The sequence below is a fragment of the Ceratotherium simum genome, chromosome 30, assembly GCF_057802395.1.
Source record: "Ceratotherium simum simum isolate JZ-2026a chromosome 30, ASM5780239v1, whole genome shotgun sequence".
Lineage (NCBI taxonomy): Eukaryota > Metazoa > Chordata > Mammalia > Perissodactyla > Rhinocerotidae > Ceratotherium > Ceratotherium simum.
In genome coordinates, this window is record NC_141929.1 from 13,747,924 (window position 1) to 13,773,679 (window position 25,756).

General features: G+C 50.3%; 1 protein-coding gene across 1 annotated transcript in view; it reads left to right on the plus strand.

Annotated features, from left to right (window-relative positions):
• Positions 1 to 25,756, plus strand: part of FA2H (fatty acid 2-hydroxylase) — a 52,087-nt gene that overhangs the window by 10,385 nt on the left and 15,946 nt on the right. Inside the window, exon 2 of the mRNA XM_004437116.3 lies at positions 18,210 to 18,302. Within this exon, the coding sequence (XP_004437173.1) occupies positions 18,210 to 18,302 (93 nt within the window). The remainder of the gene's footprint in view (positions 1 to 18,209; positions 18,303 to 25,756) is intronic.

Sequence of the window (25,756 nt, forward strand, 5' to 3'; positions counted from 1 at the left end):
AGGCAGTAGTCAGTTTTTGAGTGGGGAATAAATTTATAAGTGATCAGCTGACTCATGAGTTGTTGTGTGTTAAGGTGATTTTTGCTGTCCTTTGCAACTTGAATCTCCAGGGACTCAGATAAAGAACACTTGGATAGGGCCGGCCCCGGGGCTTAGCGGTTAAGTGCTCACGCTCCGCTGCTGGCGGCCCGGGTTCGGATCCCGGGCGTGCGCCGACGCACCGCTTCTCCAGCCATGCTGAGGCCGCGTCCCACATACAGCAACTAGAAGGATGTGCAGCTATGACATACAACTATCTACTGGGGCTTTGGGGGAAAAAAATAAATAAATAAAATTAAAAAAAAAAAAGAACACTTGGATAACAATGATCCCTGTAGAACGAATAGTAACACACCTAAGTTTGTATAGCGATTTACATTTTTCAAAGTGTTTTCCCATCCATTTCTATCTGAACTCGTAAGATAGGTGGGGCAAGGTGTCAGTTCTCCCATTTCACAGATAAGAAACCTGTAGCTCTGAGGGATCATGGAGTGTGGTCTCCAGGTGCCCAGTATTTCCACTGCACACCCATTAGGAACAAATCTTAGGCAAGAGATTAAACCAAGGGGGAGCAAATGCATTTCTTTGGGAGCAAAGAGGGATAGGGTGCAATATAGGGTCACCTCTGATCCTTGTGACTGGGCTGAAGTCAGGCCTGTGAAGACAGAAGGAGAAGGGCCCTCAAGTTGAATCAGTTTGCTTTCTGGACCTCATAAACTACCTCTGCCGTCTAGGGAGACTGTGGTGAGGTGTGGCCGCATGTGAGGGAGACTCGCAGAGGGGAGCCGGCTCTCTGTGCCCTGACACGTGACTCATTCTCTGCACGCTTGGTTACTGATTAATCAGTGGGTCAAACACTCCGACCTCCTAAAAAGGTTGTACCAATTTAACCTCCCTCCAAAAGGGTATAAGAATGCTTGTTTCTCCACATACCCACCAATGCTGTGTATCACCAGTATTTTTAATCTTTGCCAATGGGTGAAAAAAATTGCTTCCTGTTTAAATATTTATATAAAGTATGAGAGATTAAATGTCTTTTCATATGTTTCTAAACTATTTGCATCTTTTTGGTAAACTGCCAAAATCCTTTGCCCATCTTTCTGTTAGATAGTTGGTCTTTTTCTTATTGATTTATAATCACTCCTTATATATAAAGAATATTAGCCTATTTTCCATCATACACATTACTATTTGTCTTCCAGTTTTCTTTTGTCTTTTGACTTGGTTAATGTTTTTTTCCCCATGTGAACCTTTATTTTATTTTATTTACTTATTTTTTTGTGAGGAAGATCAGCCCTGAGCTAACATCCATGCTAATCTTCCTCTTTTTTTGCTGAGGAAGACCGGCTCTGAGCTAACATCTATTGCCAATCCTCCTCCTTCTTTTTTCCCCTCAAAGCCCCAGTAGATAGTTGTATGTCATAGCTGCACTTCCTTCTAGTTGGTGTATGTGGGACAGGGCCTCAGCATGGCCGGAGAAGCGGTGCGTCGGTGCGCGCCCGGTGTCCGAACCCAGGCTGCCAGTAGCAGAGCGCGCGCACCCAACTGCTAAGCCACGGGGCCGGCCCCCCACATGAACCTTTAAATTTTCCATGTAGTAAAAGATATCAAGTTTTATCATTCTCAGAAAGACCACCTCTACTTTAAGATTTTATACATAAAAATATTTTAGTATCCTGATAATAATTTTATGCTTAATGTTTTTATTGTTTGTTTTTGCTTAACTGTTTTATCTACCTGGATTTTAGTGGGGTTTTTTTGGTATAAGAAACAAAATAGGGATTATTTTAGGTTTATGTTTTTCTAAATGACCAACTGGTTATCCTAGTAGATTTATGGAATAATCGGTCTTTTCCCACTGATTTAAAAAACACTTTTATCACACATCAATCATTCACAGATATATTTTGGTCTATTTTTGGACTCTCTTCTGTACCAGTAGAATCACTCATTTTTATTAGGTTTTAGCCATTAGTTGTTGTTTTTTTTCCCCCCCTCTTTCTGTTTCATTCCAGCCAGAATTCTGCTCCCACCTGCTCCACTAGAGAAAGCCAAGGGCAGGACCAGAGCTGAGCGTCATTTCTGGGCCATGTTGCTGGCCTTGGGGAAACACAACCAAGTCTGACTTTCAGGGGCTGGGGCTGCCCTGCTTGCCCTGGACCCTGAGGTTGTGTGGCTAGAGCAGGGAGGAAGCGGCTCAAGGAAGCCCACACAGGCGACAGGCTCCAGTGAGCAAGCCCGTGGGGGATGTCCAAAGTGGGTGTCCAGATGGTCATGGAATGGGAGCGATTTCCTCGGGGAACGCGGGCATGGGGAGGGGTGTGGAGGGAGCGCCTGGAAGCAGCCTTGCCGCTGGAACTCAGCAAGCGGGTGGGTCCTGCGTACCCTGTATTGTATCCACAGCCTGAGGTTGGAGGAGGGGCCTGCAGGTCAAGTTCTATGTGTGTGTGAACAGCCAGAAGCTGGGAGAGCAGGGAAGCAGTTGTGTTGGCAAACAGGGAACTTGGCACCTCCCTTGGAAAGTTCTGTAAATCTCAAACTTCTTGTCCCTCTGGCCAAGGGAACTGAATACTTATCCCCCCATCTTCCTTTCGTCAAAATCAGAGGAGCTTATTAAATTCCTGGGACTTTTCTGGGACAGTGGAAATGTGCTACATCTTGATTTGGATATTGGCTACCAGGAGGCATATAATTGTCAAAACTTATCAAACTATTCACTTAAGATTGGTAATTTTTTGTTATATGAAAATTATACCAATTTTTTAAAAAAGAGAGGCAAATAAATTTAAAGATATTTAGTAGTCACTCCTAAGGATATGCCATCATGATTGCAAGAGCTAGATGTTGGTATACAGCAAGCCTTTAAAGATTGTTTTTACAAAGATATAGTGGAAAGTGAATAGTAGGATGTAGGTAGTGGGGTTACAGGTGTTCGTGGTGAGATTCAGCTTGACTGCATGTTGGAATTTTTTCATAATGTTGGAAAAATACTAAGTTACATTGTGGACATCACTCACAGATATGTTCTTAAAGGATGAGTGGAAAAATAAAATAAAACGAAATAAAGAACAGCACGTCGAGCCGGCCCCGTGGCTTAGTGGTTGAGTGCACACACTCTGCTACTGGCGGCCCGGGTTCGGATCCCGGGCGCGCACTGACGCACTGCTTGTCCGGCGATGCTTAGGCCACGTCCCACATACAGCAACTGGAGGGATGTTTGGCTATGACATGCAGCTATCTACTGGGGCTTTGGGGAAGAAAAAGGAGGAGGATTGGCAATAGATGTTGGCTCGGAGCCGGTCTTCCTCAGCAAAAAGAGGAGGATTAGCATGGATGTTAGCACAGGGCTGATCTTCCTCACAAAAAAAAAAGAAAAAAAAGAACAGCACGTGAATGGTTATATGCAACAAGGCATCACGTTTCTAGTGAAGTTGTGTTAGTTTCCTAGAGCAGCTGTAACAGTACTACAAACCGGGTGGCTTAAAACAACAGAGATTTATTCTCTCACAGTTTTAAAGGCTAGAAGTCTAAAATCAAGGTGTCAGCAGGGTTAGTTCCTTCTGAAGGCTCTGAGGGAGAGTCTGTTCTTGCCTCTTTCCTAGCTTCTGGTGGGGCCGGCAGCCCTTGGTGTTCGTGGCTTGTAGATATGTCACTCCGGTCTCTGCCTCCATCTGCACAAAGGCATTCTTCTCTGTGTCTCCAAATTTCCCCTCCTCTTCTGAGGACACCAGTCATATTGGATTTAGAGCCTACCCTAATCCTCATCTCAACTTGATTAAAGCAAAGACACTATTTCCAAATAGTCACATTCACAGGTTCTGGGTGGACATGAGTTTGGCTGGGGTCAGGAGTGGGAGATGCTATTCCTCCCAGTCCAGATATCATTAAACAACTTCTGCCACTCGAACAACCTAGATGGAAGTGAATATAATGTGCACTGGAGAACTGTGTTATACTTCAGAAAAATGACTCTAGTAGCGACAGAGAATCCAATATTTAAGATTCGTGTGAAAAGTTTGATATTTCATTTAAGTGAAAAAAACACATGTAACTAAATTAAAGAATTAATTAGCATAAAGATATACATATATATATATCCGTATTCTTGGACCATTCCCCAAATCTACAAAATCAGAATCTCCAGAGGCAAGCCCCCAGAAATCTGTATTTTTAATGAGCACTCTTTATGGCTCAGAAGCACCATCAAGTTTGCAACCCACTGTCCTAGAAGAGCTAAGGGCAGAGGTAAAATGGAGATGGAGAAACCAGGGGCACTAAAAGTGGCTCAGTGGGCAGATCTCTTGGCATTACTAGAGAACCAGCATCCCCAAGATCCCAGCGTGGAGCTTAACACAGAGCAGTCACGCAGTGGGCGTTGAATGGGCAGCCCACTCTGTTGCCTTCAGGGAGAGAGGAGGAGCCTGGGATCTGCAGCCCGAGACCCACGCTCTGGGTCTAGCTCTGTGTCTCATTGGCTATGTGACACTGAGTGGGTCATTTAACCTCTCCCAGTCTTGGTTTCCTTATTCCCTGCATCCCTACAAGACTTGGCGTGGCTGCAATGAGATCATGTGAGATCTGTAAAACAGAACATGTAGATTACACTGAAGCAGGATGACTATAGGCCCCTTCAGCCCCAGCGTCTGCTAAGAAAAGGTAGACTCCTATTAGGTGATGAGGGATGGATGTTTTCAGAACCTGAGTGCAGGTGCTCAGACTCTCTTGGGCAAGACCACTCACCCCCTGGAGGAGCTGGAGAGTGGTGACCTTCCGGTCTCAGAGTTGCCACTTACCCTGGCTAGGCTGTGTAGTGTCTGTACCAACCTGCTGCCCTCATTCTGTCTTCACCTGGACAAGGGCAATGCTGGGAGCACTCACCCTGGTCAGGAACAGACAGTCTCCGAATTTGAGGTGGGCAAAAGCCCCAAGTAGTCCCAGGGGGTTGCAGGGCTGCCTTCTTCTTCACACCATTCCTTCCTCTATTCAACCACAAACACAGTGGACGTCTCTTCATGCTGGGACTTGGTGCTTGGTGCTGGGGATAAAAAGATGACTGGCCGTTGCCTTTGTGAGGTGTAGCTGCCAGTGGAGGAAGGGAGACAGATAGGACAATTACAGGTAGCAACAACAGAATATATCTTTTATATATATGCATATATATTTAAAATAGTCTGTGTATATATATTATATGTAGTATAATAGATAATGTATTTCAGAATGGGGCTGCAACAGAGGGGCAGCTGCAGCTTTTGGTGAGGGTGGTCAGAGAAGGCTTCTCTGAGGAGCTGACATCTGATGGATGAAAAGGAACTGTCATAAGAAGAATGGGGTGAAAAAAAAAAACAGTCTAGGCAGAGGGAACAGCACATGCGAAGGCCCTGGGCTATGACAGGTCTTGGTGACATCAGGAATCCAAAAAGAGGCTCTGGTGTTGCTGGAGCATTGTGGATGTGGGGAGCATGGTGTGGGGTAAAGCGGGGAGGTAAGCAGAAGCCCTGTCTCAGTAGGGCTGATGGGTCGTCGTAGGGGGTTTAGGTCTTATTGTGAGAACAATGGGCAGCCACTGGAGAGTTTTAAGCAGAAGACTGACAAAGTTGGTCTATGTTTTATTAGATCATTCTGGTTGCCATGTGGAGGACAAATTGAAGAGCGTCAAGAGTGGAAGCAGGAAGAGAGTTAAGAGGTCATGCCTGTTGTCCAGGTGACAGAGGGATGTGGCCTGGACTAGATGGCCGCTGGGATGGAAAGAAGTGGATGAAAATTGGAAATGTCTTGGCGGTAGAACCACTAGCACTTGCTGATGGTCTAGATGTTTAGAGTTAGGGAAAGAGGAGTTGAGGATGATGCCAAGGTTTTTGACTTGAGCAACTGGGTGGTTTTATTTATGGAAATGATGAATACTGAGGTGGGGGCCCAGGTTTGCAATGGCACAGAGTTTTCTGGGGCCACATTAAGTTTCAGATGCCAAGGAAACATCCAGGTAGAGATTTCAAATAGTGGTTGAATATATGAGTCCAGAGCAGGGCTGTCCACAGTGGTAGTCACTAGCCACATGCCACTACTTAATTTTAAATTAATTCAAGTTAAATAAAATAAAAATTCAGTTCCTCAGTCACACTAGCCACATTTCAAGTGCTCAGTAGACACATGGCAAGTGGCTACTATATTGGACAGCATAGATATAGAACGTTTCCATCATGGCAGAAAGTTCTATTGGGCAGTGTTGGTCTAGAGCTGTGGCCCAGAGTCACAAGACATTTCTTTTTAGGATAATGGCATCTTAATCTGGTAATTCTGACTCAGGAAGCTGATGTGTTGTTCACAAATGGCTCCCTCTTGCCCTCTCTGCTTGCCACACCAGATCGTCTATTCAGTAATGTCCCTGACCTGTGGCCATGTTAGAGAGGCACTGACCACCCAGAAGGACAACTTGCCTTGGGGTTGTTCAAGGACGTCATTCCCTGGTTCTGAAGCACCGTTATGGTGACAAATATAAGACATGGTGTTTAAAAAGCATAAAAGATGGAGTATAGGCTCACGAGGAGACTTCAGTTCTAGAGCTTACTGTGTAAACTTTGCTAGTTTAAGAAATGAGAGTGGAAAAGAAGACACAGGCTTAGAGTCCAACAGTCTTGTGTTCTAGAACTAACCATACTACTGGAGACAAGCCAGTCAACTTCTCTGAACATAAACACCCTCAACTATAAATGGGAGAAGATTGCAGGGAGAGAGGGAATTGGTTGAATCAGTAAAAAGATGTAGTAGGTGTAAGGCAGGTTTTTTTGTTGTTATTGTTTTGTTTTGTATATAAAACAGTTCAGTGCCTTTTATTGTTTTCAGCAGTGTAATCATTTGCCATTTTGTAAACAATGACGAGAACAATTATTTCTCTTTATTAAATTATTAGATTGTAAAAGGAAAATTTAGGAATATTGTTTCTGAAATAATGATATATGAGGTTATTTGTAAATCAATGCTCGTTTTTCCTTTAAAAAAACAGCAAAATACAGTATTTTGAGGATAATCCTTACAAACTGGAGGGTTACATGATAGATGTGAAATTTGTTTTATTATAGAAGTTGGATCAATGAGGAGATAAAATATTTTAGATGGCTTAAGTGTATTTCCTTGTAGATAGCACATTCTATAAGCCTACCTGAGGTGCCTTGAGGTCTAAGTCTTGATAGACTACGGTCTAGAAATGTCCCATCAAATCTACAAAAGGGTAAATCTTGAAGAACTCATTTCCTGCAGGCTACTGATACTCTTCATCAGAGTTGAAACTCCGATCCCGCCTATCCTACCACTGCAGCGCAAGGCAGGATTTTCTAAGGCGGGACCCAAGAGGTGATCCTCAGAGAGCTGCCCCTGTCCACTCAGGTCCCACCCCCAACCCCGGGCTCCCAGCTGGGATTTTCCCTTTGGGCTGCTCCAAATCCCCGAGTCAGGCTTTCATTGGGAAAAACCACATGTCCACTTACTCTTGGTGCCTTCCTGGCAACGGTGCCCTAATCTGAGGTTGGAGGCTAGAGAGGAAAAGATCCATGTGGATGCAAACCGTTCGTGGCAGGATCTGGTAGAGAATCAAGTCAATAGCCTGAAAACTGGTGGGCACACTCTGGTGAGTTTTGAGCGATAATTTAGTACTTTCAATCCACTGGCCCCCTTTTCTGATGTCCTGGATTGACCAGCTATGCTGGCTTCTGCTTCTGGTGACAAGGTTGCTGGTGATGTCACCCAAGGGGGATCATTTCATGAATAGACGCAGTGCCAGGCCCATGGCGGACTGATGTCAAGGTCCCAGGAAGCTGGGACTGTCTTGTCCGGATCCCCACGTGTCCAGAGCAGGAGAAGGTGCTCACACCTCAGGCACAGGGTCCTCGTTTTCTCATTTCCTTTCCTCTTCCTACCGTGAACACTGGTGTGGCCTGCCCAGCTGATTGCCTTGCAGAGACTGTGGGCCGGCGAGAAGTGAGTGTGCTTTTGGGGTTCTTGCCAGGTATGATTTTTGTTTTGTTGTTTGTTTTGTTTTGTTTTTGCACATAAAGGGTTTATTTTAAATGTTTTAAGGATAGGCGAGGCCGCTGGGCCTGGCTTCTGATTTGGACCTAGTCAGGCAGAGGGCAGCTTATTAGAAATGGAAGCAAGCAGATCCTGCTGCTTTCATTTTAGCCCAAAATTTCTGGCTACTGAAAACCACCAGCTCTGAGGAGACTGCTCCCCGGGGGCCTCGGGGATGGGCTTGTTAACACAGAAGGCTTCCTCCCGAAGAAGACACTTGGTGCAGCTGTGGCTCTGGCACCATCCTCTTCCTCCCTGGGCCTGCCCCTTCCTACCTGCCCAGGGCCCGGTGCTCCCAGGCCTGCTGAGGCACCTGGAGCCCCCGCCTTCCTGTGGGCCTCCATGGCATGGGGGCAGCTGGACACAGGGCCTGGGCCACCATCTCATTTCAGAAAAGGGGTTTTCAGGCCAAACCCAGGCTGCAGGATAAAAGGCCATCTGTCCGTCCCTCGGTGCCCAGCCCCGGCTTTCTCGAACAACATTCCTTTATGCCCGCTCCCCCGCCTCCTGCAGCCCCCGCCCCTCAGCACACTGCCTCCTTTCACTGCCTCTGTGGTCGGCTTGTTTGTTTGCTGTGCAGAGTGCAGGCTTTCTGTTGTTCTTCTCTTTTCTCCCCCTCCTGCACTCTCCAAGCAAACCCTTTCTGGGGACGACAGGGTCGGGGGCACTGGAGGAGGGCTGGTGGCTAAGGCAGAGTCCACGCCAGGGGCTTGCGAGCATCCCAGTGAGTCCTCTGAGAGGGGCAGAGGAGGGCGCATGAAGAATCTCAGCAGGGACAGCACTGGAAGTGAGTTCCTGCCCAGCTTGCCCAGCAATCATTTGAGAGTTCTCGAATCAGTGACTTGGTCCCCCTGTGCCTCAGTTTCCCCCATCTATGCAATACCTCCTGCCAGTCTCTCAGAGAGAATTGTGTTGATACCAATGAGGTGCCAGCCACAAATGCGGGGTGGTAATGGTGCTCACCGTGGAGGTGGCACGGCTGTCCCAGGAGCCACATGGCCGGGGATGGGGAGAGGTGCGAAATAGGCCAAGGTTTGTGCTAAAGAGGGCTGCGATTTGCCTCACCCACCCTCCCACCCCCACCCCAGTTCAGCCTGCCACCCACACGCAGCACTTCCATGTGGGGAAAACTGGGGAGTGACTTCTCAGACCCTGAGGAAGGGGAACAAGGGCACCCCTGGATGGTAGACAGGAGACGGTGGGCCAGGAACGGGGGGTACTTGAATCCCCCCCCAACTATCTGTGTGGGCTCCCACAAGGGGCCTGGTAGGAGGGCTGTTAAGTACAAGACTCTGGTTTCTGCTGCCTCATCAGTGCAAGATGAGAGGCAGAATCTTGTCTCCACATCTCCTTGGGTGCCTCCCTCGATTGTTCTCTCTCCTTGTTGAATTCCTTCTCCCTCTGTGGCCCCATCTGGATCGCAGGGGAACTGGTTCAGGCCTTGTGTTAGTTTGCTGGGGCTGCTGTCACAAAGTCCCATAAACTGGGTTGCTTAGACAACAGAAATTTGTTGTGTCAGAATTCTGGAGGCTAGAAGTCTGAGATCAAGCAGTCGGCAGGGTTGGTTCCTTCTGAGGCTGTGAGGAAGGATCTGTTTCAGGCCTCTCCCTAGCTTCTCGTGGTTTGTTGGCAATCTTTGGCATTTCTTGGCTTGTAGATGTGCCACCCCGGTCTCTGCCTTCATGTTTACATGGAGTCGTCCCTGCGTGTCTCTGTGTGCCTGCATCCCTGTGTGTCTCTGTGTAAAAATATACCCTTTTGATAAGGACACCAGTTGTATTGGATTAGGACCCACCCTAATGACCTTGTCTTAACTAATTACATCTGCAACAACCCTCTTTCAAAATAAAGTCACATTCTGAGGTCGTGGGGTTAGGAATTCAACATAGGAATTTGGGGGTGGTAGGGACACAATTCAGCCCATAAAAGACCTCTATTCTGGGAAATGAGACCCGGGAGGTAACATCCTTGGTGCAAGTCCTCCGTCTCCACTGTGATTCCTGACCCTTCACAGATTTTGTCTCCTTTCCAGATACTACAAGGGGAAGAGAACCAGTACAATCAGCATCCACCACCCACTTCTGCTCCCCGACCCCCTGCTTCCTCTTAAAGTCAATCCTCTTGGCAAAACTGGAGGGAGGAGGAGGCTCTGTATCACTCATCATTGAACTTCGTTGGGGGTCTGATCCCCCTGGTGCCAGCCTGTCACCACCCCGATCCAGGGCCTTGGTACAGCTGACCCTGCAGGCCTGCCCAATGGGAGTGCAGCCTGGATGGGGGCTCCCATCTGGATTCCTTATTCTAGGAATTGTGTAGGGGAGCATAACCCATGCTCTTGCCTGTCTGTGCCCGTCCTTCTCTGCGGCTGTACCTGGGGCAGGAGGCTGCAGCTCACCCAGATGTTTCAAACCGGCCGACCAAGGGCTGTGTTTGTATTCAGACTGGTTGGTTTGACCCCCATCATTTGTTTGTTTTAAATGCAAGTCAAATTTTAACATCTGGAGATTTCACCATAGAAATCTAGTTTTCTAGCTTTTGTTAGAAATCAGAAGGTCTGACAACACTGGGCCCCTCCTTACCTCACCCTGGACCTAAGTCAGGGCTGCCCCCTGTTAACATTGACTGTTTTTCTCAAGTCCAGTTGTGAGATTTCAAAAGGTCTAAAAACCTTCTCCACGTGCAGACAGGACAAAGACCCCCCTGAAGAAGGTCTACCCTTCCTATTCGGGGGGCTGCTCCCATCTGAACCCTGACCCCTCTACTTCACTGCAGTCCGCTCCGTGCCCCACAGCCTCCTTGATATCAAGACCAAGTGACAATGACCGTTGATTACTGAACTCATTGCATTTCTTTTTTTCTCTGTGCCAACGTCTCTAGCTAAAGGGTGCCTCATGGGTTTGTTTTTTTGTTTCTTCGTGCCTCATGTTTTAAGAAAAATGAGAGTGAACATCTTTCCTTGTAGGAGTGAAGAGTACTCTCATATGTTTAATGTGCAAACAAAATGGGTCTGTTTTATGAACCACACCCTGCCTGCTTCACTCATTGATGTCACCTGCCCAACCTGTGAGGACAGAGCAGGAACTTGGGGTGCCCCTGCCAGAGAGAAGCAACTTCTTGTTTCAAGAGGAAGGTCCTCAGGTCACACAGCAAGTTGATAATGGAGTCTAGTAGAGAACTATGTCCCTTAGCCTGGAGTTGAATCTGCAGCGTCTAGAATTAGATGGCTGGCCCTGGATTCTTCCCCCTGCCCACTGAGGGCTGCCTCCCTGAGGGACAGGTGTGTTGGGGACTGGCTGGGAACCTCGGGGAGCTGGCAGGGAACAACTCCTGGGTCCTCTGTGAGTTTGGATCTGAGGATGCTGAACTCAGTGTGAGGGAGGGGGGCGGAAGAGGGAGGGCAGCAGAAGGGACAGTGGTGTCAGCAGAACCATCTCCTTGAGAGGAGAGCTGTGGCTTGGGCTGACCTGAGAGGAAGTAATGCTTTGTGAGCAGCCAGAAATTGGCACTCTGCTGGAGAAGCTAGGGTTGACCCTGCTATCTCGCTGGCTTCTTTGCCTGCAGCCGTGGACTGTGGCTAGGAGGATCTAAGGACATCCAAATGCCCTCCTCGCTGCCCCCACCATATCGCCCAGCATGTCCAGTGGTTCTCAGCTCAGAACGGGCAGGGCTTGCCTACCCCATCTGCTTGGCGGAGCACGTTGGCCTTCTCTCTCTAAGAACAGACAGTCTTTGGAAGGCGCTGGAGCAGCTTTCTTCCTGCCTGCCCTGCCCACACTTTGGTGGCCTCCCCAGGCCTGGGCCCCAGAGCCTAAAGAGGCCACCATCTATTCATGAATGTATCATTCAGTAAGTATTTGAGTGCTGACCCTGTGCCGGCTACTGGGAACCTAGTGGTGAGCAACAGCAGGGTCTCTACCCTCATGGAACTTAGGTTCCAGCTTGACAGACAATCACAGGCAAATGCATGAGGAGCGTGAGATGCTTTCAGCCCTCGTGCTACCCTGCCAGACTCACCGGGCTCCTCCGCAAACAGCCTTGGGCCTGCCCACAAAAGTGCTTCCAGCCAGCCAGTCTCCTGCCTGCCTGCCCAAGGTGGAGAGGTCAGGAGGGGCCGGGATGAGGGGTTGAGTCTTCAGCTCCATTCTTGTTGCCCCAGGATAGTCTTGTGCCCCTCAGGTGGACTCTCTAAGAAAATATCACCTGACACCGGAGGGTTGGGCACCCCACATCCAGCCACATCCATTAATACTTGGGCTGACCGTTCTTGTGAAAGCCCGTATGAGTCTGACTACAGAATTACTCACTTCCCTTACAAATACGGAAACTTATCCAGCCCGAAGGCATCCCTCAGAACAATTTTCACATACTGGAAAAGAGCACACATATTCTTCATTTTCTGATGCCTTTTGATTTTTAAAACTCCCTTTGGCTTCCTTTCAGGATCAGGAGAGTATTTTTACGAATTGTGGAAGTTTCCAAGAAACTTTTTTAACAAGTGTTTTAAAGTTTGAGTTGTACCCTAGTTCCCAGGAATGACCTTTACACACTTCTGATTCATGGATGGTATTTGCCTGTGGAATTCAAGGGTGAGCCCAGTGCAACTATAAAATAAACACTGGGGCGTGGAAGTCTGGAAAACGTGGCCCAGATCAGTGTGTGTGGTGCAGCGGCTCCCAGCAGGACTCAGTTTGTGGAACCTCCTGCCCCCCTAGGTTCAGATGGGAGCAGGCCCAGATAGGAATGGGAGACCTTCTTCAGGGGGTTCTTTGTGCTATCTGCATGTGGAGAAGGTTTTTAGACCTTTTGAAATCTCACAACTGGACTCGAGAAAAACAGTCAATGAAAGACGTGCTAGAGGACACTTCCTTGTACCTGAGGGACTTTCTGCTCCTGGCGGCACCAACGTGCCACTTGCTCTGGCTCTCCTTGAAGTCTCTTCCCAGACTGGAGGTGTGTACAGTCTTGTGACTAATAACCTGGGCTTCTGCCAGCGAGGGGTGTGGTCTTGATGAGGCCACCCAGAAAGCACCTTGCTTATATGGTCAGTCTGGGATTTATTTGCCAAAAGCATATCACCCACGACATTACTGCCTGTTGGCTCCAGGACTCTCAAGTTGCAATTAAGCTGGGGCAGCAGAAGGAGAGTGAAGGACAGGAGGAAACACGAGCCAGCCTTGATGACCTAGTGGTTAAAGTTTGGCGCACTCCGCTTCAGAGGTCTGGGTTCGGTTCCCTGGCACGGAGCCACACCACCCGTCTGTCATACCCCCGAAGCCGTGATGTAGCAGTGGCTCACACAGAAGAACTAGAAGGGCTTACAACTAGGACATACAACCATGTCCCGGGGCTTTCGGGAGGGAAAAAAAGAAAGCAAAAGGAAGATTGGCAACAGATGTTAGCTCAGGGGGATTCTTTCCCAGCAAAAAAAAAAAAAAAGAGAGAGGAGGAAATGGTGCCTACTCCCTTCTCTTCCTCATCCTCCATAGACGGTGTGCCCCCAGTGCCAGCCCTCAGACCGGCACTGGTCCATGGGTCAAGGGAGCTACCTTGAGAGAATCCCTGACTGCTCCGTGCTAGGGGTGCCAGCCAGTGAGCTAGGCCCTGGGTGTGAGCCGTTCTCCTTCCTCCTGGCTCTCAGGAGGGAGGCAGAGAGCCACGGGGCTCCTCCACTTCCCTCATTTCACCTGGAAGATTTCCAGTTGAACGAAAAAACTTTAAAAATTCTGTTTCCATTTTTAGCCAACATCTCTGCAAGAGTGGATTTTTTAGTAATATTTTTAAGAAAACTTCAGAATTGGAACAAAGTGAACATTTGATCTACTTCCTGTTACACATAGATTTTAGAGCCCCACATCCACCACTTTGAACCAAGAAAACAATTATGTACGATTAATGCTCACAGAAAATTTTAAGTTGTAATTTTTCTGCGTTAATAAACATTTTTAAATAGAACATATTTTTTTTTAAATGTCAGTGTAAAGTTGCCAGATGCCCTTCCTTGGGAAGAACTGCCTTTTATTCTGAAAGTATGTGTTTCCTACCTATTTGGTATTGAAGTGTCCTTTCATTTATGAAATGCTGCTGATGGTAATTGTTTTTTAAGTATTTTTATTTGGCAAAATAAAATGATGCCACTCTGGTATCGGTCTCATGTACTTTCAGTTCTGCTCATGCCTGTCCTGTGTGTGGCCAAAGGGCACTGAGAATCTATGGCCCAGATTATTGTAGTTTTGAACCTTGTATCTGAGCACTGTCCTATGCAGCCCAGAGTGGCCTTCTAAGATGGTGTGTTCAGTATCCTGGGCCACCCCGCCGGTCTAAGCAGACGTGTCCACCCCTTTTGTTTTACATTCCCAAGGAGCATGAACCCTGCAGAGCTTCAGAGCTCTGTCCCCAGCAGCCAAGCCCACTGCACTGCAGGAGTCTCAGGGGACCCTGGCTGTTTTGCAAAGATCCAACATTGAAAATGGTCCACTCAAGAGATATGAGTGGAGCATCTAATATTTTCAACAGCCAGTCCTAGGCCCCCTGAGAAAGAGGAAACAGTGGTTACCTGCCCTACTGGAATCTATAATACCATTGGACAAACGAGATAATTGCACAAACATACAAAAAGAAGAGGCAAGAAATTATAAATACCGACTGAGGCAGTGGGACACATGGAATGTATGATTTGCTTTAAAGTTGGAAAATGAAGAGATCATTTCTGGCTAGAATGGTTAGGGAAGAAGTACATGGTAGTCAAGAGAATATTCTGGAGTCCAGCTGCTGGCTCCACCCCTTGCTAGCTGTGGGGCTGCTCCATGCCTAGGTTCTCTCATCTGTCAAGTGGGAATAATGATTGTGCCTACTTCATACAGTTGTTATGATGATTAAAGGGTTGGGCACATAGTAAGCATTTGTGAATATTAACCTCTGTCGTCATCCTGGACAGGGTGACATTTACGAAGGAAAATGCAAGGCATGTTTGGAAAATGGCAAGTCCATGCTGACTAGAGGGAAAAATTAGGGTTAATCCAAATGTATAACAGGAGAGGAGTTTGGGAATATAGGATACGGGGGAAAGACTTAAAATATAGTCATACGTCAGAAGTCAAGGCTAAGCTGATCTGCAGAGGACCATAGTAAGTTCACTTTTAGGAATGTGATATCAGAGGGGACAGCAGGGCTTTTGGGTCAGACTATGATGTGGGCAGTTGGAAACATTCTCCAGGGGCAAGGAGTAGGGCCAGTGTCAGAGAGAGATGTTGGAGAGTCTTCTGAGCTGTTGCTCTGACACACTGCAGATGTTCAAACATGTATGGCAGTGGTTGAGTGATGAAAACAGTAACTATGGATGAGATCCTTGTAGGAAGGAAGACTTGAGAGACAAGGGAGGGGAACATAGTGATACTTCACTGGGACCACCAGCTCCTGAAGAGGAGGCTGATATGGAGCCAGGGCTCCACATCCCTGCAAACTTCTCTTTAATATCCCTTTTCTCAGGCTTTCTCTGGTTTCCACTGCCTACTGCTCTCCCATTCATCACCCCTCTGGGCATCCCAGTCTTCATCACACATCTTTTGTGACCCTCCAATGAACAGGTCTGCAGGTCCAAATCACCTCCTGGACCACACCAGCTCTCCTCACTACACCAGCAGCAGTAGTCCACAAAAAAGGCTTCAGGTGGCCATAAGCTAAGTGAATGAGCTGTGCAGGATGGCAGCCAGCAGGGCCAATGGGGGCTCAGTTCCCATGACCTGAAATATGACATTCCCTACGAGGGAGGCATGAGCCTTGCAGGGTTCTGCCCTGGTTCCCTGCCTTGGAAAAGGAACATGGACCAATTGTTGTACTTAGGGACCCTGTTGTGTCCTTGGGGAAGAGCAGATGGCAGGGGGTGGGGGTACTGGTTGTCCACATATATGTATAAGTCTCCCACGTGAAAAAGAAAGAGCCTGTATAGTCCTAGAGGGGAAGAACCAGGAGTGATCTGTGGAAACTGAGGCAGCCAGCTGAGCAGAAGGGAGGCTTTCCCAAGGACTGGAGCTCTCAGGAAACAGTCCAGACGAGTGAGCAGAAGAGTGGGTTGAATAGATGAGTGCTTTGTGCCCAGTGCCGAGAAGCAATGACCCTTTCCTCTGCTTCCAGTGGTTGTTCCAGCAGATGTGCCCAAAACAGATCTGTGTCTGCCACTGAGGGATGTCTAAAAAGTGTAGCATAGACAAAAACATTAAATAATAATACATGATAGGGATAGGCCCGGTGGTGTAGTGATTGAGTTTGGCATGCTCCGCTTCAGCGGCCTGGGTTCACAGGTTCAGATCCCAGGCGCGGACTTACACTGCTCATCAAGCCATACTGTGGCGGTGTCCCACATGCAAAATAGAGGAAGATGGGTGCAGATGTTAGCTCAGGGCCACTCTTCCTCACCAAATAATAATAATAATAATAATAATAATAATAATAATAATACATGATAACTCCTTCTCTGCTTGGGATGAGTGGGCCCCAAGATGAGCCTTTTTTTGAGCGAGATGGGTAGAGTTGCAAGGAGAGGGGTTGGGAGTGCAGAGAAGGATTAGATCACCCTCCTTAAGAAAGGACTTTGGGTGACCAGGAGAAAAGAACTGTCCAGGGGGGAAGGTGACTCAATAGCTCAGTGACGGGGGCACTCTGGAGTATTTTGAGGGTAGAACAGAATTGGAAAGAACAAGATTATTATATGATGTTTACACTGGATATTTAGGGCGTTTCATTGTATGATATGCTATAAAATCCGCTCTTCTTTGTCCTTAAGAGATCATCAGAGATCCTGTTTTAGGAATTCAGGCTGAAAATACTGAGATACTTGGGGCCAGCCCTGTGGCATAGTGCTTAAAGTTCAGCACGCTCTGCTTTGGCGGCCCAGGTTTGTGGGTTTGGATCCCAGGCACAGACCTACACCACTCGTCAGCCATGCTGTGGTGGCGACCCACATACAAAATAGAGGAAGACTGGCACAGACGTTGCTCAGGGCTAATCTTCCTCAAGCAAAAAGAGGAAGATTGGCAACAGATGTTAGCTTGGGGCCAGTCTTCCTCAGAAAAAAAAAACAAAAACTGAGGTACCCAGACCAAGACAGGAAGGACTCTGAAAGCTTCCTTTTATTTGGGTTACATATGGGTTTTCCCAGAAAATGCCAGCATCACTGTTACCATCAGGTTCTCTTGGTTCATTTGGAAGCAAAAATGTAAGAATCGTGACAATAGAAACCCCAGCTGACTGCTCAGTCCCCTCAGGCTCTCGCCAATGCCCAGCTTCCAAGGGCACCTCCGTGGCCGCCAGCACCACGGTTTCCTTTAGTCACAGGGATGCAGAGGGCAGGCCCCCCGTTGGCAGCTGCTCTCCCCACCCTTCCTGCAGGGAAGCCTGAGTTTTACTTACGTGCTGGCCTGCCCTCTCCGGCCTCACCCCATGTGACGTCAGGGCCGGCTGAGGCCATGTGATTTTCCCTGCACATTCCATTTCCTTCTGACTCCGCCTCTTTGCTCTTCGATTTAACCTTGAGCCCATTTGGGCTCTCCTCTGCCAGTTCTGCCCCAAGTGTGGCTGCTGACCCACACTGGGAGTTCCTGGAGGAACCATCTCCCTCACTCTCTGCTGCCTTTCTTTCTTGTGGGCACGTGGATGTCAATGCCCCAGCCTGTGACCCACAGGCTCTGTTGAATTACCAGGGAGGGAGGGAGGTGGGGTAGTCATCGGGCATGCCACAGTGAGCCCGCCAGGTGACTCCCTGTGACTCCGTCTGCCTGACACCTGCCAGGGACCTGGGGGAGGCTGGCAGGGCCCAGAGCAGTCCCACTAACAGCTCTCATTTCCTTACAGTCTCTGCCAGCTTCTTTTCTCCCCCAAATCTTTCTGCCTCTTGTTTTTGCAGAAATTATTTTTTTAAGGGAGAAGAAAAGTGCAGAGACTAATACCACCCACATCAGTGTCTGCCTGTTTTCAATGTGCTCAGTCCCCTTGATTTCTGCCCACCCTGCCCCAACATGGGGCCCTCACCACTCCTGGCTGCCTCATCGCAGGACGGCTGGGGGCTATCTTCCCTCATTCACTGTAGCTAATCACCTTGTATCTTCTCTCTCCAGGGTTCCGTGGAGAATGGGGCTGTAGCCTCTGTGAACACTCAGGAGACAGACCCTGCAATGGAGCCAAAGCTCAAAGTGGTGGACTGGGACAAGGTAGCTGGCACAGGACGGGGTGGGATGATGAGAAGGGTTTCCCGGGGCTGAGGAGAGGGTGCGTGGAGGCAAAGGCTGTGGTTCTTCGTGACATTTGCCCAGGGAAGATAAGGACAGGGAAGGAGGTGCCCACAGCTCACAGACGTGACATGGGGCAGCAAACCTGGGCTGAGGTTGTAGTGAGTGCGAGAGAACTGCACAGGGAGAGGTCTGTGCAGGGCCAGGCCCCAAACATCCCAGAGAAGAAGAGGGAGGTCTCCCACAAGGACCCCTGGAGCTGAGGAGGGCACAATGACAGGGCCAGCTGGCCCAGACATGTCCCGCTTGACCGGTGTACAAGGCAGAGGTGCCCCAGGCACCAGCAGTCCCTCGCAAGAGTCACCGGCTGATCTGGGCCTAGAGGGCCTGCTGAGGCCAGGCAGAGACGGGGCTGGGCCATCTGCAGCGATTGTCTGCTGAGCCCAAGGACAAACTTCTCTTGGTGCTCAGAGGCCGGCGTCTTGCTCTGATTAAGCAGACCCTATTTGATGGGTAGGGGAGTCCTGGAGTTGCTGAGTGGTCACAGGTAGAAGTGGAACCCTCAGTGGGGAGGGGGAGAAGCAGCGTGGCCCGGGGCTCTGGAGGGAACTAGACTTGGGTGACATTTCCCTCCAACCTGGGCCTATCCCGACATCGTGTTGCCATTTCCTCCTGGAATAGACACAAGTGTGTATGTCCATGAATGTCCCCTACCTATGCTGGACACTGGCGACAAGAGGCAAACAGGTCAGGCCCCTGCCCCCAGGGAGCTCACAACCTGGTGGGGATGACAGACTCCCCCCATTAACAGTTATTACAACAGGGGGAGATGCAGGAAGCACACCCAGGGAACACAGGTGACCAGAGGAGAGGTGGGGACTGACTATCTACTGGGCCGGTGTAGCCAGGACTCCTGAGGCCCTGACCCCAGGAACTCAGAAATGGCAACTGTCACATGGGAATTGCCACTGCCTCTGGGGGAGCCCGTCAGCCATGGCAAAGATGCCTTTGGGTGCTGTACTGGAGAGGCCGGGATGGGTTTTCCGTGCCCCGTCCTCTTCAAGGAGGCACATAACTAAAACAGAAACAGAAAGCCAGGGAGGGGAAAGGCTTGCTCAGGCCAGACAGTGTCCGAGCTCCAGAGGGCTTGCTGGAACCTGGTCTCCTGACCTTGACCCCCTAGGCTCGGCCACGACTACTCATGGTGCAGGCCAGGGGCCGAGGGTGGGGGGTCTTGGTACAAATGGCAACTTCTCTGGAAGTTCTGGGGACTTAGGCTTGTTCTGCACGTGGACAGGACAGAGGGGGAGACAGCCAGCTTGAGGACAAGGACCCTGGAAGCTGGTGAAGTCAAGACCTTGTCCTGAAAAAGGAGGAGCTGCCGTGGGAGGCGAGGAGGGGGTGGGAATGAGGCAGGACCAGAGAGTGAGCTGCGTGCGGTCCCTCTGGCTCAGGGCTCAGTGGCCAATGGATAGTACTGAAAGGGGCCGAGAAGAGGGGTCCTTGGGGCCAGCCTCTGTGGGCCTGGCTTAGGTGTTGAATGTTAGAAAGAAAATACTCTCAAGAGAGAGGTGAGCAGGGCTGGATAGAGGCAGCCCTCAGGGTGGAGTGGCAAGAAGGAATCATCCTGGAGGGGAGGGGGCTGTCGTCTGAGGCTGGCTAGGGACAGGCAGATCCCACATTGCCAGCCCTGCTCTGGGGAAGGGTCCTGCTAGTCTCCCTGGGCTGCAGGTTCAAGTCTCCCTGACCCTGGCCCTGTCACTGCAGGAGACAAGGGGATCAAGTTCCGCCAATCTGTTCTGCCTCCCTTCCCCCCCTTCCCCGAGGGCCGGCTCCTGGCTCCTTGTCAGCACATCAGGCAGCTCAGGCCTGACTCAGCTTCCCCGCCTCTGTGTCATTTTCTCTTTCACACACACTTTCTCTCTTTCTCCTCCCCTCCTCCTGTGTCCCTGGGCTGAGAGAGAGAGGGTGTGGAGATCCCCTCTGGCAAGGAGCCCCCAGCCCCACCGGGGGCGATGCAGCGTGGGCTTCATTCCTCCGCCAGCGCCCTGAGAAGACCCAGCACGGGGAGCTGGCCTTCCCAGGGAGAGTGGACAGTGGTTTGCTTGCTTTTTTTTAATTCCTCCACTACGTGGTCAATCCTGGCTCCTTTGCAGGGAGCAGAAAGGCTGGGAGAGCCCTTGCCTAAATTTAAGCCCTGCGTCTGTTTCTGACTCAGGCCAGGGGCCTGGGTGGGTCCACTGGGTCTGGACCTTGAGGAGCTGTGGAGAGAGGCCAAGTGGGCAGCAGTTTTGTCTCGGCCGAGGGTCCCTGGGCCTGGGGTGGATTTGCACACCGGCTTCTGGGACAAAGGAACATACCAAAGTTAACCCTTTGAGTTCTGCATTCAAGGGGAGCCCCTCTGGGTGCTGCTGAGAAAGGGAGTGTTGGGCTCTCATGGCCCAGCCTCTCCAGCCATAGAAGCTGGGGACAGAGTGGGCCATGCTGGAACGAGTGAGGGGAAACGGGGATGGGGAGCTGGGGCAGAGGGTGGAAGGTTCTGAAAAGATAGCAGAAAGGTCCAGGAAGCAAGCTGTGGGTGCCCTGCCCTGCTTAGAGGTGCGGTATGGTCTGATTTTTTGGCTCTGCCTAGAATTTTACTGGAACAATTTCTAAATCATCCCTAGCGGGTTGTAGCTCCTCACCCCACACCACACCCTACATGTCTCTCTCTTTCCTGGAACCCAGCCGGCCTGGAGCTTGCCCCAGTAGAGGTGGCAGGAGCTACCCACTGCTCCTGGTTTCTGGGCACACCTATCCCATTTGTCCCACGGCCTCTTTTCGCTGCTTCACTGTGTCCTTTTCAGAGCACTGGCAGCCCCCTCCAACCTTCCCACTTTGGGGGCCAGCATCCCGGAACTGGACTGAACTGGTGTGATTTGAGGGGTTTGCAGAATTCCCTGCCCAGATCCCCCTGGTCAGCAGCCTTAGCACCGAATTAACACTTCTTTTATTCAGCTCTTGCCATGTGCCAGCCACTGCGGGCCAAGCACTTTAACTATAGTATCTATTGTGTGATTTAATCATTACAACAACAGGAAGAGATGAGGGTTATAATGAGCCCGATTTAACTAATGAGGGAGAGCATTAAGTCTCCTGCCTAAAGTCCAAGTCACTCTGCTAGTTAGCTTAGCAGCTTACTTAGCGGTTGCTGCCGAGCCCCTCTCCCCTGCCCTGCCCCTTCTGTGTGTCCCAGGGCTTCCACCCTGACTGCTGGCCAAGAATAAGACCCTAAGGCCTGTGACTGGGAGAGGGAGTAGCAGAAGGGGAGGACGAGGCCCAACAGCTACCAGGAGGTATCTCCCAAGCGTTGCCAAATCCTCTCCCTATCCTGCCCTGGGCTAAACCAGACTCCAGCAGAACCTGCTCCCTCCAGCTCCTGGAGGCACCAGTGGGTGTGGGCTGCTCTCTTCCCTTAAGAGACAGGTAGAATGATCCAGCCAGATGTGTCACAAAGCAAAATGCAGCTCTCCAAACCCCCTGGCCTCCATCCAGACACACACACACACACACACACACACACACACACACACACACACACACACACACACACACACACACACACACACACACACACACATGCATAAACATACACGCATATATGCATACTCAACCCTTGGCATCAGAGGCTGCTCCGAGGGTCCCCGGGTCCTGGCAAAGATGTTGATCTTGGCCACATGGGTTTTAACCTTTCAGAACCCTCAGATACATCCCTGAGAACTTTGGAAAGTAGCACCTGGGTAAGAACAAGGACCCTTTGGATAGCCTACCTCTGGGGAAGGGCCAGCCTCAATGCTGTAGGTACTGGCTTGGCACTTCCCAGCACTCTGCCCCCAGTCGCCTGGGGCCACCTTAGGCCTCGTTTCTCCCCTTGACCCGCCCCAGAACAGGAATCTGGAGGGTCTTGCTGCCCGGAGGGATCTATAGAGATCTCCCCAGGACAGTCCTCGGCAGCCCAGAGCCTCTTGAGTCTCCACCCTGCTTGTCCCCTTTCCCGGAACTCCTGGTCCCTCTTCCAAAGAGCTCAGCAGTGCTCAGAAAATACTCACCCCCCAGAGAAACCAGGCAAGTGGGCTGGGCACTGTCCTTTTTGTCCCTGCGAGGGCAGTGGACAAGGCAGGCTAGGGGGCAGGAGATGCCCCTGGGTGACCACAGATAGCTCCCATCTGTTTCTCCATCAATAAGATGGAGGAAGTTACTCCTGCCCCATGTTGTGTGGGGTTCTCGGGAGCATCTGATAGAACGTACAAACGGGTATCAGAAAGTGAGCTGCCAGTGAAAGACCAGCCCACCTTGCCTTAGGATGAGGGGACAGGCAGGCCCCCTGCTGTTTACAGTCTGAGGACTGAAGTCAGGCTGGCTTTCTGCCTGGCATGGCCATCCTTCCTCTTTCCCTGGGCCTCAGCCCCTTCGCCTTCTCCCTGTCCACTCTCATCTCCCTGAACCCTCGCAGCGGGGAGCCTGAGGCCACCTCCTCTGGGTGCGGGGAGGGTCACAGGGCATAGGGGGAGGACGCAGATGGTCCAGAACTGTCTCTGTGGACTTCAGCTTGTCCAGGTGGGAGCTCCGGTTAGACTGCACAGGACAGGCCTGCAGCCATCCCTGCAGGGCCACTAAGAGTCCCCCCGGACTGCCACACCAGACACCCCACCAGACTCCCCTGCTGGGTCCCTCACAGCCTCTGTGCTAGAGAACTCGTAGCCATGGGGGTCCTAGCCAGCTGATAGGAGGCCTCCTGGCCCTTGGTTAAGACTCTGGGCTTTGGAGCTGGACGGCTCAGGGGCAGGTCCTACCTGCAGCATATATAGCTGAGCCTCTGACCTCAGTCTCCTTGTCTGTAAATGAGGTCATCAAGGGCCCTATCTCTCAAGATTACGGCTTACGAAGGATAACGGATGTGAAGTCTGCACCCGGGGGCCTGTGACCAGGATGCAGAAACAGTGCCTGGGATTCTTGCCAGCTTCTTGTCCTTACTCCCCTCTCTGCTGGTCCCTGGTGGTTGCAAGCCCATCCCCCACCTCCCTGGCTCAGAAAGCTGCCCTGGAGCTGTGAGTTCTGGAGTTTGGGTGCACATTTCTTTAAACAATTGCCTTGGCTCAGGGCTGTGGTGGTGGGAGGAGCTGCTGGCACAGAGCAGCTGCCCCTTCTCCCCACAGTTGCCTTTTGCCTTGTCTAGGAGAAGCATATTTCCAGCTCACCGCTCCTGAGCTGGGGCTGTCCCTGGAGAGAGTTCTGTGCCACCTGGCCTCTGTGCTGCCCAGGAGGAGGGGGACCTGAAGAGTGGGTGGGGAAGCAGAGGAGGCCCCCTCCCCACCCTGGCAGCACACCCTTCCACCCACCCTCTGAACAACAGGCTGCCCTTTCTCCCTGCTGGCCCTGCTGCAGCTGCATTCCTGGCATAGCCCGGGAGAAGCCCTCCTCCTCCCTCCCGTTGGGGCAGGAGCAGAGCTGGGTGAGGGAGGGGAATGGGACACACAAGGTGCTTTGGCCAAACTTTCCCTAACTTGCAAGTGCTTTCTGGGACCCAGCCTGTTGCACAGGGTCTTTGAGTTCACCCAAGGACCCCCCATCTCCAACAAGCCTACTCCAGAGCAGTTTCTGGCTGTATCCTCATCCTTATGCACGCAGTACAGCTTTAGCTGGGCAGCCCTGAGTGAATCACTTGCCCTCTCTGAGCATCAGGTTCCACAGCTGTAAAAGGAGGATTTGCTATTGTGAGGGTAGCTATGGAAGCCCCCAGATGCCTGGGAACCGAAGGCATGATCAGTGGCCTGTTACGCCCTCCTTCCCTCCACCCAACCTCTTACAGAGGCCAGCAGGCCCTTGCCAATGCCTTCCCTGTGTCCCCCGAGCCTTAGGAAGTAGGGATGGGAAGGGGCCAGGACCAGGCACCAGCTTGGGAGGAAGAGAGCCATTTGTGGGGAGGGTTAAGGAGCCAAGGGGTCCTCGGCCAGGGAAAGTAGGAAGTGAAATTTATCCTGAGTCCCTTCTCACCTCGTTGGATCCCGAGCCATCATCTCTTGCCATCCTCCCTTCTCAAACCAGTTCCCAGCTGGCTGCCATGTTGCAAATGACCAGCAAGAGAGAAGTGTTGAATGTATTAGCACCTAGCTGAGACTTTCTCCTCAGTGATCAGGACTGGAAGAGAACTGAGAAAAGACACCCTGTAGGTGTATGTACCATCTAACTGAAGATGGAGCATACGGTGAATGTCCCAGCTCCTGGGAGATTGTGTGGAGGGTGCTACGGCTGGGGGGAGGGCAGGAGGGAGACTCCCACTTCAGGACCAACCAACCCCATCTCAAGAGTTACTTAACACCTCTGGACCTCAGTGTCCTCGTCTATAAAATGGGGAGGAAGTTAGCAGGCCTGGATTTCTGTACTTATGTGGAAGGCTCACTATACTTCCCCTGGAGTAGCAGGACTGAGGGTCCACTGGTAGAAGTGTAGGTCTCGGCCTTTGAGTACTGAGGGGAATGTTTGCAGAGGGTAGAGTGAGGCTTCTTGAGATTCCTCCAGAGTGGTCCTTCAGCCCCCAGGGAGAAGTGGCCCTCCCTGGGCACCAAGGAGGGCTACCTCACAGAAATGCTCTGTGGGCTCAACACAGAGCCTGGGTTCGAGGCCCTCCAAGGCCGGAGAGCAGATCAGAGGACCCTTGGGACTGACTCTAGACAGCAAGTCCACCATTTGAACAGTGGCCAGCGCCCACTAGTTTACCCAGGGAGGAACCAAATTCATGTCCAAAGATCAAATGGGCAACAAGACGTTGAATGAGAGACCTCTGTGTTGGAGGGGGGCTGGCTCTGTTCCCACCATATCTGTAAACAAACACCTCTTCAGCAGTCTAGTTCCAGCTTTCCACACCTCTTCTGTCCTTTTGTTCTCTTCTCTTCACAATAGGGTGTAAGATACAGGCTGGAATCCCTACTTGCTGCTCACCTAGACATTTATTCCTGGGTCTTCACTGAATTAATTATGGATCCTATGCTATTTTCTACTCACTTTAAAAAATAAGGGCAAATGGATGAACAGGTAAAAATTTGCCCAAACCATTGCTTGGCTGAGAGAGAGCCCCACATAGCCACACCCCCACACTATAGTTGGAAATGTTCATTGTATAAGGTAGCTAATTCCAAATTAAGTGTACAAATGAAAAAGGGTCATAGAGTGTCATGTATAACATGCAAAAGTGGAACATGTAAAAACCAGAGGAAGTTTCATTTGAGATATATGGTGATAAGTTAAGGATGAATATATAGCAAGATGGTAGAACTACCCCAACATTAAATGTAAATGGACTAAACACTCCGATTAAAAGGCAGAGATTGTCTGACTAGATAGAAAAGCAAGACCCAACTATAAATGCCTGCAAAAGATGCACTTTAAATGTAAAGACA